At 41.9% G+C, this 17,646-nt stretch overlaps 2 protein-coding genes across 2 annotated transcripts; both read left to right on the top strand.

The window, feature by feature from the left end:
* Positions 1-4,357: 4,357 nt before the first annotated feature.
* Positions 4,358-5,311, top strand: LOC137144822 (olfactory receptor 11A1-like). Its single transcript, XM_067535309.1, has one exon. The coding sequence runs from the start codon at positions 4,358-4,360 to the stop codon at positions 5,309-5,311; it is 954 nt and encodes a 317-aa protein (XP_067391410.1).
* A 10,949-nt stretch (positions 5,312-16,260) lies between these two features.
* Positions 16,261-17,199, top strand: LOC137144814 (olfactory receptor 5G9-like). Its single transcript, XM_067535299.1, has one exon. The coding sequence runs from the start codon at positions 16,261-16,263 to the stop codon at positions 17,197-17,199; it is 939 nt and encodes a 312-aa protein (XP_067391400.1).
* Positions 17,200-17,646: the final 447 nt, after the last annotated feature.

Genomic DNA, 17,646 nt, shown 5'->3' with positions numbered 1-17,646 from the left:
GGTCTCAGAGGAAGCATCTTTGGCTGGCCGAGGGGGAAACGGAAAGTCCTGCTGAGCTGGTCCATTGTGACAAACTACATGTATTAGTGGTCCTATAGACATTGCAGAATACGAGGACCGTGCTTCCCCACAATAAACCTGGCCTGGCACCTTTGTTGCTAAAAGGATCTGTGGTCTTATTGAATAAGTCGATCTTGGAGTGGTGTCTCGATTTCCTACACAGACCTGGGACAGCATACACACTGGGAGAACACACACACAGCCAACAACGGACAACAGAGGGGCTAGAAAAATGATAAACTCATTTTGTGGGGGGGAAATAATTTTAGTTTTGAAGGTGTGTGCATTTTTTGTGTGTGAAAACATTATTGCAAATGCAATTGAAATAGTCATCAACATTTTTTTTTAACAGAAGCCCATATTTTGGATACAAGGAACATTTTGATAATATTTTGGCTGGTAAATTTTGATTTAAAAATGTAGATAAAAATGAAAAAAAGAAGAATGTGTAATGGTGAGCTTTCTGTTACAATCCAGCATGGCTCCATTCGAGTTGATCCAGTTGCATACGGATGCAATGGGGAGCAGAATCCTGTCCAGTATTTTCTTCTAACGTGTGAAAATTTTGCGAGCTGCGTGCCAATATGAACATGAAGATGCAAATATTTGATGTCTCGATGTCTAGTTGGCAGCTGGTAACAAGTGAAGTGCCTCAGCAGTCGGTGCTGGAGCCAGTTTTGTTCAACATCTTCATTAATTATCTGAAGGATGGGGTGGATTGCACCCTCAGCAAGTTTTCAGATGACACTAAACTGAGGGAAGTGGTAGATATGCTGGAGGGCAGGGACAGGATACAGAATAACCTAGAAAAATTGGAGGATTCGGCCAAAAAATCTGATGAGATGCAACAAGGACAAGTGCAGAGTCCTGCACTTAAAACGGAAGAATCCCATGCACTGCTACAGACTGGGGACTGACTGACTAGGCAGCAGGTCTGCAGAAAAGAACCTGAGGAGTACAGTGGACAAGAAGCTGGATATCAGTCAGGAGTGTGCTCTTATTGACAAGAAGGTTAAGGGCATATTGGGCTGCATTTGTAGGAGCATTGCCAGAAGATTGAGGGAAGTGATTATTCCCCTGTCTTCGGCTCTGGTGAGGCCACATTTGGAGTATTGTGTCCAGTTTTGGGCCCCCCACTACAGAAAGGATGTGGATAAATTAAAGAGAGTCCAGAGGATGGCAACAAAAATGATGAGGGGTCTGGAGCACATGACTTATGAGGAGAGGCTAAGGGAACTAGGGTTATTTAGTCTGCAGAAGAGAAGAATGAGGGGGGATTTGATAGCAGCCTTTAACTACTTAAAGGGGGTTTCAGGGCGGATGGAGCTAGGCTGTTCTTAGTGGTGGCAGATGACAGAACAAAGAGCAATGGTCTCAAGTTGCAGTGGGGGAGATCTAGGTTGAATATTAGGAAAAAGTTTTTCCCTAGGAGGGTGGTGAAGCACTGCAATGGGTTACCTAGTGAGGTGGTGGAATCTCCATCTTTAGAGGTTTTTAAGCTGCGGTTTGACAAAGCCCTGACTGGGATGATTTAACTGAGGTTAGTCCCACTTTGAGCAGGGGGTTGGACTAGATGACCTCCTGAGATCCCTTCCAACTCTAATATTCTATGATTCTAAGAACATCAACTGGAACCACATTGAATTCGCACCAGCTGGGGATCTGGCCAGACCTCTATTTGTGACATCAGTGTTAATGGGGACTCCACAGACAGCCTGGTTGTCTGAGATGGATTGTTTCAGATGCTTGCTATGCTTCTCTCCTCCTAGCTGAGTTACTCCTTTTTCCCTTTGAGAAGAGGAGGAATCATCACCAAGGTAGACACAAGAGACCAGAAGATGAGGGAAAGTTTTTAACTATAGGGCTTTCCTCCTTAACCGTGGCCATAACTGTGTGTGACATTGAGGAGACCACTTCTCTATCACCGGTTCTTAGATATTAATGATTTGTCCAGTTTATCTATTTATTTAAAACTCTCAGGCAATGGGGCTTTCACCATTTGATGCTGTGTACCCCTTCATTCCTCCTTCACCCATACCACTGTCCCTCATTTCCCTTCTGGCACCAAGGGTTCCGTATGCCCCTTCATTCCCCCCTTACCCATACCAGAACCCTCTGCTCTCCCCGCATTCCAGGGTTTTAGCGTGCCCCTCCCATTTCCTTCTCCATCTGGGGCTCTGTGTGTCCACCATTTCCCTTGTGGCTGCCGCTGTCTTAGCATACTAGTGTTTCAAAACCACTTCCTTTCTGTATCGTACAGACTTGCCATTAAAATATTAGTTTAATCAAAACCACAAGTTTCTGTCGAAAGAAAATTTCAATGTTGATTTCAGTGATGAAATCCATTAGTAAAACCTTATTGACTTCAGTGAATTTTGGATCAGATCCCTTAGAGTATCAATAATCTTCCTTTTCTATTAATTTACCAGCTCTGTTCATCCAGTATGGCCTGGTAAAATGGGACATTTCCTTTGAGTATAGGACTTTTCATCTCCCCTCTGAAGTTAGAAGTTTAAGTCAGAACCCTTTGAGGTTAAAAGTTCTCCTTATTCCTTTGAGGTGGGAAGTTTGACTCATTACTTTTTCATGTCTAAAATAGAAACATATAATTACCTTTCATCTCTGAAGTAATTTCAAATTCCCGTCTCAAGAAATGCCAAGGGACATCGAAACCTCCTCATGGGAAGAAGGAGGAGAATGGTATGTTAATTTCAGTGAAAACATAGAAGCAAAGTGAGAGAAGAAGAATGGCAGAGGTGGGCTGTCCAGTGGGAACTCTGTAGGTCTCTTTGTTGAGTCCATTTGAGTTTACAGAGTAGAAGGGAAAGGATGATAGAGGACAGAACCTCACGCCTAAGATTTTGAATGATCGAGTCATCTGAAAGATTCCAGTTGGCCATAATCTGATAGGTAAAGCAACTTTGTTCACACTTTCCAGTTTATATGAAATAATTTGATTTAGAGAAGGAACAATACCCCGTCTGCCCTGCTAGAAAGAACCTGATTGCTTTATTGATACAGTGACATTGGATGAATAAAAGGGGACTGTTGGAGGCAATACAGCAAGACATGTGTAAGGAAAGAATAGACCTCATATTTATTGACTCAGTTATTTCCTTTACCCACAAGACTGTGATTTTTCTCTTCAAACATGTGTTTTCTTGCTTGCAAAATCAGGGTTTAAAAAAAATGTTAGACCTGGACTACACAGAGGCTTTACATCTATTTCTCTATTTCAGTGATGGGTGTGATTTTCTATGTAAGTATGGACACTGATATATGGATATAAAGGCATCTTATACTGGTATGGTTTATTGCCCCTGACTGGTATTAACCTAGCACCTTCATGTTGGTATCATAGCATCTGCACTAGGTGGGTTGTACAATTTTAATAATACCGCTGTAATACAATTTTTGTGTGTAGACAAGCTCTCAGTCTCTCCTTCTCACTCACTCAGTGACTTCTTTATTGCTCTCCTCTCTGGATATTTCAGTCTATTTACGATGAATTTATATTCCACACCCTTCTAACTGAAAAGACTGGAGTCCCTGTGTTTGTCCTTTGATCAGTTTTGGGGGACAATTTTCAAAAGCACCTAAATTATGTAGATTTTATTTTTATCATTTGTTAGTTGAATTCGTTTGTCAGTAGCTCTTCGGTCATGGATCAGGACTCCATTGTGCTAGGCACTGTATAGACACAGAACAAAAAGATGGTCCTTGTTCCAAAGATCAAAATCAATGGGATTTTCCCCCCACTTCTGCTTGCAGTGTGAACACACAGCCTGATTTATGAAATAATGTGATCACCATTGAGGGGTTTTATTATGTTTTGACTCTTCATATTGTACACAACACTGAAATACTAAGAACACTAAGGTTTTGTTGAAGGTTCTCTCTTTCTTTCTTTCTTTTCAAATTAACAAATTCTGGACATTATCACCAGACATTGAAACTTGTAGAACTATTGTTTTGCTGGGATTTGGGATTAAAATGTAGATAGAACCAGTGGCCTGCTCCTTCAGATCACTCCTGGGATTTCAGGTGGATGAGCAATTTCCTTGATGTTTTATTTTTAACACATAGGAAACCAGAAAGTATTGACATGCCAGGAAAACACTTAACTGAGCCTGTCTCTTCAACTAAGCCAATGGAACAATAAAAAACTGGATGAAGCAGGTTTAGAACATTTATGCAATTAATTGACAATACAACAGTAGTTAGAGTTTATCTTTTTCAGATTTTAATGATAAAATATATTCCTTTTGTTTGTTTGTTTTTCTCCTAGATACAATCCATGGCAGACACAGAACAGGGAAATCAAACTTCCATCACAGAATTCATTCTCTTGGGTTTCGGGGATCTTGCTGATCTACAGATCCTTCTCTTCCTTCTATTTCTTGTGATCTATATTGTGACTGTAGCCGGGAACATCCTCATTGTTGTGCTAGTTGTGGCTGATCAGCATCTTCATATCCCCATGTACTTCTTCCTGGGGAACCTGTCCTTCTTGGAGACCTGTTACACTTCAACCATCATACCCAAGATGCTGGATAGTTTCCTGACTGGGGACAGAACCATTTCTATCAGTGGTTGTATTGCACAGTTTTATTTCTTCGGTTTCCTAGTGACTGTTGAGTGTTATCTCTTATCTGCAATGTCTTACGATCGTTACTTAGCCATATGTAAACCACTCAATTATGCAGCCAGCATGGATAATGTGAGGTGCATCCAACTAGCAACTGTATCTTGGACAAGTGGATTCTTAGTTAGCATCATCATCATATTTTTAATGTCACAGTTAACATTCTGCGGCCCCAATGCAATTGACCATTTCTTTTGTGATTTCATCCCAATAATAAAACTCTCCTGCAGTGACACTCACATGATGGAACTTTTCACTTTCATGATGACATTTATAACTACCCTGCCCCCGTTTCTGTTAACACTGGCGTCCTATATTTATATTATATCTGCCATCCTGAAAATCCCTTCTACAACAGGGAAACAAAATGCATTTTCCACCTGCTCCTCTCACCTCATTGTGGTTACAATTTTCTACGGGGCACTAATGATCGTCTACATGCTGCCAAAAACTGATACACTGCAAGATCTGAACAAAGTGTTCTCTGTCTTGTACACGGTCCTGACTCCCCTGGTCAACCCCCTCATCTACAGCCTGAGAAACAAAGAGGTGAAGGAGGCGCTGAGGAAAGCTGTCAGAAAATGTTTGGCTTTCCCAAGAATGTAGCAAACTAGATTCAATTCTGTGAGGTTAAAATGAAATGTAGGTAATCTGATCTTATTTCCTGAGTCAAAGATGCAATTAGGGTGGTCCCTAGCTGTTCATATTTAGCTAGATGGTGAAAGTAAGGATGAAAAAAATGGTTGAAAAACATTGACAAAATTTGTAGTTTTTTAAATTTTAACTTTTTAATTCTGAAATTTCAAAATGTTTTACAATTTCAAGAAAATTGTTCAAATATAAAAAAATACTGAGCAGCTCTAGTAAGTACGTCCACTTCAGGTAATGTTTCTTACCATGTTTCACAGCTAAAGTAGAAAATTTAAGTAATATTTAATGTAAAATTTTAATTTTTTCTTAATTCTTTTTGGGGTTTTTTTGCAGTAAAACAAAATAAGTTTCAGTTTTTTAAAAATGAAACATTTTTATTTTTTAAGGGGAAAAAAAGCATTTCAGTGAAATTTTTTGCTTTATAAAAATAAAAGAACTGAGAATTTGTGTTTTGAAAACTAATATTTTTAGAGGAAACCAAACAAAAAATTATCAATAGTAATTTGTCTTTTGATTCGGTGGATGTGATATACTTGACCTTTAGCAAAGCTTTTGATATGGTCTCTCACAGTATTCTTATCAGCAAGTTAAAAAAGTATGGGTTGGATGAATGGACCATAAAATGGATCGAGAACTGGCTAGAGCATAGGTCTCAACAAGTAGTGATTAATGGCTCCATGTCTAGCTGGCAACCGGTCACAAGTGGAGTGCCCCAGGGGTCAGTCCTGGGGCCGGTTTTGTTCAACATCTTCATTAATGATCTGGAGGATGGGGTAGATTGCACCCTCAGCAAGTTTGCAGATAATACTAAGATGGGCGGAGTGGTAGATACTTTGGAATGTAGGGATAGGATACAGAAGGACCTAAACAAACTGGAGGATTGGGCCAAAAGAAATATGATGAGGTTCAACAAGGACAAGTGCACAGTCCTGCACTTTGGACAGAAGAATCACATGCACAGCTACAGACTGGGGACCGACGGACTAGGCAGCAGTTCTGCAGAAAAGGACCTGAGGGTAACAGTGGATAAGAAGCTTGATATGAGCCAACAGTGTGCTCTGGCTGCCAAGAAGGCTAATAGCATATTGAACTGCATTAGTAGGAGCATTGCCAGCAGATTGTGGGAAATGATTATTCCCCTCTATTTGGCATTGCTGAGGCCGCATTTGGAGTATTGTGTCCAGTTTTGGGCCCCCCACTTACAACAAGGATGTGGAGAAGTTGGAGAGAGTCCAGCGGAGGGCAACAAAAATGATGAGGGGGCTGGAGCACAAGACGTATGAGGAGAGGCTGAAGAAATTAGGCTTGTTTAGCCTGAAGAAGAGAAGAATGAGGGGGGATTTGATAGCGGCCTTTGACTACCTGAAAGGGGGTTCCAGGGAGTATGGAGCTAGGCTGTTCTCAGTGGTGGCAGACAACAGAACAAGAAGCAACAGTCTCAAGTTGCAGGGGGGGAGGTCTAGGTTCGACATGAGGAAAAAAGTTTTTCCCTAGGAGGGTGGTGAAGCCCTGGAATGGGTTACTTAGGGAAGTGGAGGAATCTCCATCTTTAGAGGTTTTTAAGCTGTGGCTAGACAAAACCCTCTCTAGGATTATTTAGCTGACATTAGTCCTGCTTTGAGCACGGGGTTGGACTAGATACCTCCTGAGGTCCCTTCCAACTCTATGATTCTATGATTCTTGTTTGTTGGTTTTGCTTGTCATTGGAAAACTGGAAAAAATGAAAATCTTGAGGAAAAAATATTTTTGTTCAAAAAGCCATTTTTCATCACAAAATGTTGTGCCAAAAATTTTAACTTGGACTTGTATTCACTTCTTGTGTATGGAGTTTCAGAGCAGTCTGTGAAATTTGAGCCTGTGAAGTGGTTAATGAAATTTCTCCATCTCTGGTTATGCAAAAGCCTGCTTTTTGAAACTACGCCTTGAGAAGAGGGTCTTTGTCTGCTGCTTACCTGATCCCAGAGAATGGACATCAAAGACCAGTGTTGTATAAAATAAAGACTGAACTATTCATGGTGGTTCTGAATCTGAGACAGTCATGGACTTGTAACCATGGGGAAAACCCAGTTGTGGGTTCCGAATTCAGAAACCAGAATCCAGGGTTGGAGTTGGGGCGGGGAGGGGATCTGTGGTAAGCTTTTTAGCATGTGTGTAGGTTCTTTTATTATGTTCTCTCTGAAGTGCTTTCCCCTTAAGAATACATGTGCTTTCTTAAAATGAGCTATGTGGTAATTTATAGTCTGTAATTAGGCTATTAATAGTCTTCCAAGAGAAAGCAGAGTTCAGGTGCTGGCCTTTTACGCAGCCTGGATTGCTGTGGTTATCACAAGGTAGGATGGGAACTGAACAGAGAGGAGATACCCGAGTCAGTAGGGAGAGAGATGTTCTCTCTGCCCAAGAGAGGTGCCTTGAATGGTGACAATGGCCATAATAAACATGGCTGGTGGATCTTACTGGGCTGGTACTCTGTCTCCTGGCCTTGATATACTCGCTCTTCAGTGTCCATCTCTGAACATGTCCTCAGACAACAGACCAAAGACCACAGCTAATCCATCTGGCAGTCAGGACTGATCCGGGAATTCCAGCAGTGGTGGCGGTGACAAACACAATACTGATTTCATCATAGCAGGGACTTGTAGAGGGTCTTGGCCTTGCAGTACAAGGTCTTCAGCTACTTGATCCACTCCTTGCACTGCACAGTGTCCTGATGAATGCCCAGCTCAGGTGGATATTCCTGGAGCTCCTGCTGAAATCATAGTCTGGGATGTGTTGGGAGTGTATTCTCACCCAAGATTAACACTGTGATAGCTGGATATCTTCTAGGTAAGAGGACAGGGATGAGCTAGACTGAGTTGGGAAAATGAAGGGTTAAATGCCAACTAAAGGTATATGAACAATCCAGTAGCTTCTGAAGGGTGGACATGAAGAGGCAGAAGGGCCATAACATAAAGGTACAGGAAATTGCGGGAATGGCAGTGGAGCCTATCGAGACCTGAGGCTGGGTCACCCTGCCTTTGCTACCTCTGCACTGCAAAATGAGCAACATGCACTCTTTCACAGATTCGTGGATTCCAAATCCCGAAAGGATTCTTGTGACCATCTAGTCTGACTTCCTGTAGAGCACAGGCCAGAGAAATTCCCCAACATACTTTCTAGAGAAGAGTTTTAGAAAAAAAATAATCCAATCTTCATTTAAAAACTGCCAGTGATGGAAAATCCACTCTGGGCAAATTGTTCCAATGGTCAATTACCCTGGATGTTAAAATTGACTCCTTACTTCCATTCTGAAGTTGACTATGGCCCTAAGTGCACATCTAAGGGCTTTGAGGGTGGATGATCATGGGGAATGGGCAAAACCTGCTGTCCCCCTTGAGGAAAGCTGCCAACGTAGTCATAGCCTAAGGATCCAAGCCCAGTTGTGTAAGTTGTCCACCTCCTGGTTCTTTTCATATTCAGAAGACAAGAAAGAAACTCACTGAACTATTCCTTCTTTAGCCCAAACCCCAACCTGAACTGGGGTTCTTTGCTGGGATGACTCACCTGATAGACAAATCTTGGGCCATGGCCCATCCCATCTTCCTCTCCTAGAAAACCACTCTCCTAGTTCTGTTCACGGATGGCGCTATATTTAAGTGTAAGGGATCGAGGAAGTTTCCATTTCTTTGAGAAATTTTAAGAACTGTACTGATAAATGGGTATAAGTGAGAAATGAAGGAAAGTCAAAGTTCAATTCTTGACTCTGTTGCAGACTCCCTATGTGACTTTCGGCAAGTCTGTTAGGCTGAGATTTTTAAAAGATTCGTACAATTTAAGACCAGAAGGACCATTAGATCATCTAGTCTGACCTCCTGTCAGGACATATCACAGGCCGTTATTTCACCCGGTTACGCCTGTACTGAGCCCATCTGGGGGGAAGCTTGATCTGTAAACTAACCCCACCAGAATCACAAGTATCACAGCCTATCACTTGAATTGGATTTCTCTTAGACTGTTATTTAGGACCCTTCTGGCCAGAGATAATCTACAACCTCAATGAAGAGGAAGGGTGTCTGGAGTGCAACTTACTTGGGACAATAAATCAAACAAACATGGATTAAGATATAATCTTACATTAGTCATATTACTTCCAGGACTATGATGTCACAGACCAAAGAACATACCAAAGTATTTTCAAGGTACATTAAGAAGCAGCAGAAATGCAATTTACATAGAACGTAAACAGGACGATCAAGCCAATTAGTGGGAAGATAACCACTCAGCATCATGGCAGGCGGAGGAGATTGAAGGAACCGATCAATTTGCATTTTAGCAAACACCAGTGGGGAAAGAAACCAGCATGAGAACTTCCTTCACCAGGAGACTGCTTTGTGCATTCCTCACAGCTTGAATAAACTTTACTTTGGAATTATCCTTCAGAAGAATTCAAATTTCAAAGGTTCACTGAACTAAAAAAGAGGGGAAAAGAACCCTGAATTAGGTTTCACCTAAGAAGACAAAGGAACTGAGCACTTTAGACTTTGTGGGACATCCTGGTGAGAGGAGTGGTCAGCCACCTTGTTGGAAAATAGATTGATATGGAAACTACCTTGAACAAAGGCTATACCTTGTTTTGTTAAGCCTTAGTCACTAGAAAGTGTTTTTCACTTTGATTTGCTTGTAACCATTTCTAACTCTACCCTGAATATATTAACTCACATAAAATCCTATCTCCTTTGGTTAATAAAGTTGTTTTGCTTTTATTCTAAACCAGCCCAGTACCGTGTCTCAAGTAAAGTGTTAGTTAATGCCAGTTAAAGTGATAAGCTGTGCATTTTGTCTCTTCAGAGGAGCAAATGTGCCATGTTATTCCTCTGAATGGTCCAGGAGAGTACTGGACGTTGCAAAGCACATGCTTTCGGGGGGAAACTTGGGACTGGGCGTGTGTTTGAAGTCACTTCTGTGTGAGGTAACTGCAGGATAGAGACCAGGATGGGGCTGGTGGTTTGTAGGCCAGGTGGTGAACCAGGAATTCACAGCACACAGATGCTCAGGACGCTGCATGCTGGATTGTGCCCCTGAACATGACAGCAGCAGGGCCCTCACATGTGTGTGGGGGGGGGGGAAAGGTACACTTTACTGGGACCTGGAGGCCCTGTGGGGACCGGCCCAGGCTCCAACCCCCTTTACCATGAAGAAAAAATTGAGGCTAAATTGTAGATCGTGCTTGAGGATATTTATAAAAACTTATTTCCCTGTATCTATGTATCTATGGTCCAGATCTTGTGAGATTTGCAAATCTTAGAGATTCGTAACATGGGAGGGGGCCCATGTTACAAGTTTGTACTGGGCCTGAAAAAATTATTCTTGGGCCCTGGAGAGCAGTACACCTTGGTTTAACTCCCTGCTCTGACTGAGTGGGGGCAAGGATTTGGAAGCAGGTCCTCCACATCCCCAGTGGCTGCCTCAACCACTGGGCTGTCCGCTGTAAGTGTGTGGGAAGCAATCTCACCTCGGGTTTCTTTGTGAGAAAGGGATGACCCAGCTTAAGTGCCTAACGCCAAGAGAAGGTCCACCCTTGAGAATCCCTGCAGCTTGTCCATCAGACCCCCAAAGCCCAGACCAAAAAGAGTTAGGCATCTAAGTCCCTTTGCGATTCTAGGCCCTGAGCCCCACCCCATTCCACTGCATTTCACTCCTGGCTGGCTTAGGCAGTGCCCTCCTCAATGTGCTCTCCTTTGTGACCACCTTTCTTTGGTGTCTACCTGTCCCTGTGTTGCACAGGCATCCTGAGCACCTAACTCAGGCCTTCGGATTCCATTATGCTGAGGGGTGTCCAAAGTTAGGCATTGCAACATAGATCCTGAGTCCCCTTTGTGAAGCTAGCCCTTAGGACTAAAGCATTGGAACAGTTTCAACAGGAGAGACTGAGGGAGCCCCACATCAGAACATCCCATAGGCCAGTGGCTGGGGCACTTACATGGGGGATAGCAGATCCCTCGTCAAGTCACTTCATCCTTTTGGGGTGTGTGTGTCTTGAACTGGTGGTTTCCCACCACTTTGGGGAGTACGCTGGCTACAACCAAAAAGTGTTCTCGGTGGCTCTCTCCCTAAACACCCTCAATTGCTCAGTCAGCTTCCTCTGAGCTGACTAACAGGTTTGAATATCCAATTCCTACCAATTTGGTGGAAAAAAGCCAGAACTGCTGATAACAATTTCCATAGAGTTGGTAAGCTCATGGTCACTTTATAATTTATGGGATCATTGCAGCCTTCTTCTTCTTCTTCTTCTATCTTTTTGGTGTGAGGAGAGTTGTCCCTGTCACCATCCATCTTAGAAATCCATTCTTCAACATTTATTAAGTTGTTCAAGCAAGGAATCATGGGGAGTTGTAAGGCATTTCAGCCAGAATCCATGCATCCCATCTGGACCAGGTGCTTTATAATTTTCATTCCACCTCATAGATTAATTTCTTTGGTCTTTTTGTGTATTCCTCTGTAGTATGTGGGATTTTTTTTATTACTTTTACATTTTCTAACACATTTTTAGAAGGTGCTACATGTTGAAGGTTCGAGCCCACCTGGTGACATGAAAAGATTAAGACATTGGTGGGGGAGGCCACATAGATTTAGTACAGCTTGGCTGGAAAACAAAATAAAACAAAACAAAAAACTTCCTGAGAACGGTAAGCCTTTTCAACCTGAATCTGTGCATCCTATCTACTCCGGGTGCTTTCCATTTTTCATTCCTCTCAGTACACCATTGGTTTTTTTCTTTGATCTTTCTATGATGTGTTTTTTTTTAATTCATAAATTTTCTCCCACATTTTTAATCTTGTCTGCTGTCTCATTATGTTTTACATCCTCAGATCAGATTTTCTTCCGATACAGTTGAAACTTTTCCATATTACGTATAGGGTCTCTGTTTTTTCCTGTTTTGCTTTTAACATCAAGCAAATCACAGAATCTCCTAAGATCTCTGGTGAAGTGACTGTTCTCTTGATACTAACAATTTTGTGCTGAATATCTTTCAAGCATATAACTCAAGTGATCATCATCTACAACAGCAAGGGCTGTTGTAAAATCGAAAACATATTTCATATTTTACACAACAAATGCTTTAACCATTTTTCCTTCTTCCTTTTTTTTCTTCCTTTTCCACTGGCTGGACATCAGCAGGCACATTACTGTTCTGAGTGTGTTACCTCAATGAGGGCTAGCGAGATCATGTCTGTATGAGCTGGGAATCTCACCCCTAGTTGATCGTATAGACATAGACTAAGTGGCATAGAATCCTAGAGGATTAGGGTTGGAAGGTACCTCAGGAGGTATCTAGTCCAACCCCCTGCTCAAAGCAGGACCAACCCCGACTAAATCATCCCAGCCAGGGCTTTGTCAATTATAGGCAACTATTAGAAAGGGCCTCCTCCTTCTTTCCTGAGGGAGGGAGCTTCTACAAAACACACAGACCCCTTGGGGGAAATATCCCTTCCATTCTACCAAAAGCACCACAGATCCTGAAACTATCTGAAGATTCCTAAAGAGAAAGTCCATGAGTCACCTAAGGAACATAGGTAATTAGAGAGAATGTTACCGAAAATCTACTAGAGTGACCAAAGGAGGTTAACATCCTGTTTACAGACTTTGTAGTTGGTTCTGACTCAGTGCACCAATCAGCACTGTGTCTTATTTATTGATTGTCTCTGAAATTGGATACCTAAATCGGTTATGCTCCATTGGCAATCCAAGCCTCGATCCTCTCATTCTTATGCATGGTAAATTGCTGCTTTAGGACTGACACAGCTCAGTGTTACTGGTAGCTTGTTACAGAGAGTGAACTTCAGGGATCTTGTCCCAGGGGGAACGAGTCGGCATTTAAACAGCTCTCAAGTATCAGATCCTAGTTTTGGAGTCAGATGAGGAAAAGCTTTTTGCCCCATTCCCAGTGATAACCCTACCTACGTTGTCAGATAAAAGTGTTTGGAGTAAAGAAGAGTTGGCATCCTGAGCTGGTGTATTGCATAGGCAGATAGAAAGACTAGACAGACAAACCAATAAGTAAGTAGATAAACAGACTAAGACTAAAGAAAGAGAAAACCACAGATCAGAATGATCTCATCATATTTATGATCCACATTTAAAAAGCAGGTGAGTTCATTCACATTTTTATTCCTTTTTGACCTTATGTGGTCTATTCCAAAGGAGCCACCCCGTTTACGTAGGGGTGAGTCTCTACAGAGTCCCATTGATTTCTGCCTGGACACAGAATCTGCTCACACAGAGAGAAGGTGGGTGAGGTAACAGCTTTTATTGGACCAACTTCCATTGGAGAGAGAGACAAGTTCCTGAGCCTCACGGAGCTCTTCTTTTTCACCAACAGATGTTGGTCCAATAACAGATATTATCTCTTGTTCCTTGAATATCCTGGGACAAAGGCAGTTTCAACTACACGTTGCAGTGGGGGTGATCTAGGGTCACTATTAGGAAAAAGGTTTGCACTAGGAGGGTGGTGAAGCACTGGAATGGGTTACCTAGGGAGGTGGTGGAATTTCCATCTGTAGAGGTTTTTAAGCTGCATCTTGACAAAGCCCTGGATGGGATGATTTAGCTGAGGTTAGTTTTGCTTTGAGCAGGGGGTTGGACTAGATACCTCCTGAGGTCCCTTCCAACTCTAATCTTCTATGATTCTATGATACAGTGCATGCTCACACAGAGCTAGTTGTAACCCAAGGGCTGTAGTCGGGAACCCAACTACCACTTCAATCATCCACCTCTCTCCCTATTTCTCAAGGCAGCACTGAGAGAAATGAGTTCATTTGGTGGGTGTTACCTGTAGTTTCTTTTGTTGGAGTGTGTGTGTGTGAGTGTTATGACCATGGGGAACTTAGAGATACAACGTTCTCTGGAGAAGACTCTTACTTTTATTAAGAACATAAGAATGGCCAGACTGGGTCAAATAATTGGTCCATCTAGCCCGGTATCCAGTCATTCAACAGTGGCTGGTATCAGATGCTTCAGAAGGAATGAACATAATAAGGCAATTTATCAAGTGATCCAACCCCTGTTGTCCAGTCCCAACTTCTAGCAGTCAAAGGTTTAGGGACATTCAGAGTCTGCGATGAGTTCCTGAATATCTGGCCTGATAGCCATTGATGGACCTATTCTCCATTAACTCAATTAATAATTTTGAACTCAGTTATTATTTTCCTCTTCACAACATCCCATGGTTCCACAGGTTGACTGTTTTTTTTTGTGAAGAAGTACTGCCTTATGTTTGTTTTAAAACTGATGCCTATTAATATAATCTGGTGACCCCGGGTTTGTGTGTTATGTGAAGGGGGTAAATAACACTTCCTTATTCACTTTCTCCACACCATTCATAATTTTAAAGACCTCGAACATGTTCCCCTTAGTTTGTCTCTTTTCAAAGCCAAATGGTCCCAGTCTCTTAAATCTCTCATCATACAGTAGCTGCTCCATACCATTAACCATTGTTGTTCCCCCTTCCCTGTACTTTTCCCAATTCCAATGTATCTTTTTTTGAGATGGGGCAACCAGAACTGCATATAATATTCATGGTGTGGGCATACCATGGATTTATATAAAGACATTATGATATTTTCTGTCGCATAATCTCTCCCTTTCCTAATGGTTCCTAACACTCTGTTAGCTTTTTAATTGAATTGAATTGAATAGAATAGATGTTTTCAGAAAACTACCCACGATAACTCGAACATCTCTGTCTTGAAGGGCAACAGCTAAATAAGACACCATCATTTTGTATGTATAGTTCGGATTATATTTTCCAATGTGATTTACTTTGCATTTATGTACATTTAATTTCATCTGCCAGCCACTCCGTTTTTTGGGATTGTTCGTAATCTTGATTAACTTTGTATCATCTACAAACTTTGCTACCTCACTGTACATCTATTCTCCCAGATCATTTATTAATATGTTAAAAAGTAGTAGTCTTAATACTGAAGTGTGAGAGAACCAGCTCTTTACCTCTCTGCATTGTGAAATTTCCCTTTGCACAGAATCTGCCCGTGTTAACATTTACTTTCTAATACATGATCCATCTCTTTGCTCAGTTATATTTCTGTTGAGCTGAAAAGGGAGGAAAGGTTTAGTTTTTCTCCAGGGCTGTTTGGAGACAAACACAGATTGGACATTGAGAGAATATTGACTTCATTCCCATTTCTATTCAAATTTGATGTAAAAAAAGCCCTCTCACTTCCATGAGGGCACAATATTATCTTCGGTATGTACAGCCTGACTTTCAGAGGTGCAGAACAGCGAATCAAAGTGCAACTGAGTCAGATTTTCAAAAGAGCTTTAGTGATTTAGGAACAAAAGTCCCATTAATCTTTCTCTCTTGCCCTTTTCAAAATTATGTCACTGTAACTCGACAATGTTTGCTGGGCACATTCATATCTTCTTCTTCTTCAAAAATACTAGTGATTTTAAGAGGGATGAATCCAGTAAGATGCTGTAGATATTATATTGCAGTTTCAACAGAATAATCTAAAATAATAGGCAGAAATGAATAGACAAAGAGATAATTGACCAGATTCCCCAATAACGGTAAATCATCCTTAGTTCTGTTGGTGTGAAGTAGGCAAATCTCCCTCTGGTGTAAATCAGCTGTGGTTCCATGAAGTCACTGGGCCAGATTAAAGTGATATTAGGCCAGTGGGAGGGAACGACAGGGACAGAAAGTGAGAGAGAAAGTGAATAAATGTATTGCTTCATGGCTAGAGTTCTCACCCGGGATGGAGAAGACACATTTACAGGCTGGAAGAGAGCTCTCTTTACACTTATGCTGCTGATCAGATATTCTCCACGGGCTGTTTCAATTTACATTTATTATAAGTGTTAATTCCATTTTTTTTCCTCACCTTTCAGGTCGCAGTTTTCCTGAATACATGTCAATGGAAAATCAAACCACAGTGACCGAATTTATTCTTCTGGGACTGTCCAGTGACCCACAGATGCAAATTTTCCTCTTCCTGGTGTTTTCAGTTATTTACCTAATCACCCTGGTTGGTAACATAGTGATCATGGTGGTCATAAGAACTGATTCTCAACTTCACACCCCCATGTACTTCTTCCTTTTCCATTTATCCTTTGTTGATATCTGGTATTCCTCAGTCACCGTGCCTAAGATGCTGATAAACTTTCTGGCAGAGGAAAAAACGATTTCCTTCAATAACTGCATTGTCCAGATGTTCTTCTTTTTCCTCCTAGCTGGTACGGAGGTTTTCATTCTCTCAGCCATGGCTTATGACCGCTATGTTGCCATCTGTGACCCATTGCATTACGTGGATGCAATGAACAAAGAGATCTGGGTTCAGCTGGTGAGTGGTGCGTGGACCACGGGCTTCTTTTATGCCTTGATTAACACAGTCTTTGCCTTCAAGTTGCACTTCTGTGGCCCAAATCAAATCAGCCATTTCAGCTGTGAGCTCCCTCCTCTATTACAACTGTCCTGTACGGACACTCTGACCAATCAAGTGGTGCTTCTTTCTTCTGTTATGATACTTGGATTAAGCTCCTTCATCTTCACCCTGATCTCCTACATTCATATCATCTCCACCGTCCTGAAGATACGCTCCGCGGAGGGCAGGCATAAAGCCTTCTCCACCTGCAGCTCCCACCTGATTGTGGTTGGTTTGTTGTACCTGACAGCTTTTTTCCAGTACACAAAACCAAGCTCAGTCTCCTCTCTGCTTCTGGATGAAATGTTCTCTCTCCAGTACAGCATCTTGACTCCCATGTTAAACCCCATCATATACAGCTTGAAAAACAAGGAGGTGAAAAGAGCTCTAAGGAATATATTGGGGAAATTTAAGTTTCTCAGTTAGTGTTGATGATCTTTTTCTTTATTTTTTAATCATAGTGCACAGATTTGTGGGTAGCTAGTGTCTGGAACATTCTGAGTTCATGTGTTTGACTAACACTTCTGGCCAAATCCTCCACTGGACAAAATCGGTGTAGATCCATTGAACTCTGTTGGCCAGATCCCCGAAGCGTGTCAATCAGCATAACTTCTTTGGAACCAATTGGTCCTGTGGTTGAACTTCCAAAGGGACTTGAACAAAAGAGACAGAGAGAGAGCTCAAATATTCCAGAGGTCAGGGCACATACATGGGAGGTGTTTAAATCATTTCTCCTCATCAGGAGCAGGGTCTCCCATATCCCAGACGGGTACCCTAACCACTGGGATAAAAGTTATGCTGGAGCTACTCTTCCTCACTCTATCACCTTTTTCGTACAAGAACAAATGGCTATCACTGGCCATGAACTCTCAC

This window comes from Emydura macquarii, unplaced genomic scaffold (genome assembly GCF_026122565.2).
Source record: "Emydura macquarii macquarii isolate MOO-44397 ecotype Brisbane River unplaced genomic scaffold, CSIRO-AGI_Emac_v2 contig_3487, whole genome shotgun sequence".
Classification (NCBI taxonomy): domain Eukaryota; kingdom Metazoa; phylum Chordata; order Testudines; family Chelidae; genus Emydura; species Emydura macquarii.
This window is presented reverse-complemented; position numbering and strand designations above follow the sequence as displayed.

Excerpts from the sequence above, each read along its gene's own strand:
- LOC137144814 (XM_067535299.1), top strand. The coding sequence starts at position 16,261 with ATGTCAATGGAAAATCAAACCACAGTGACCGAATTTATTCTTCTGGGA.
- LOC137144822 (XM_067535309.1), top strand. The coding sequence starts at position 4,358 with ATGGCAGACACAGAACAGGGAAATCAAACTTCCATCACAGAATTCATT.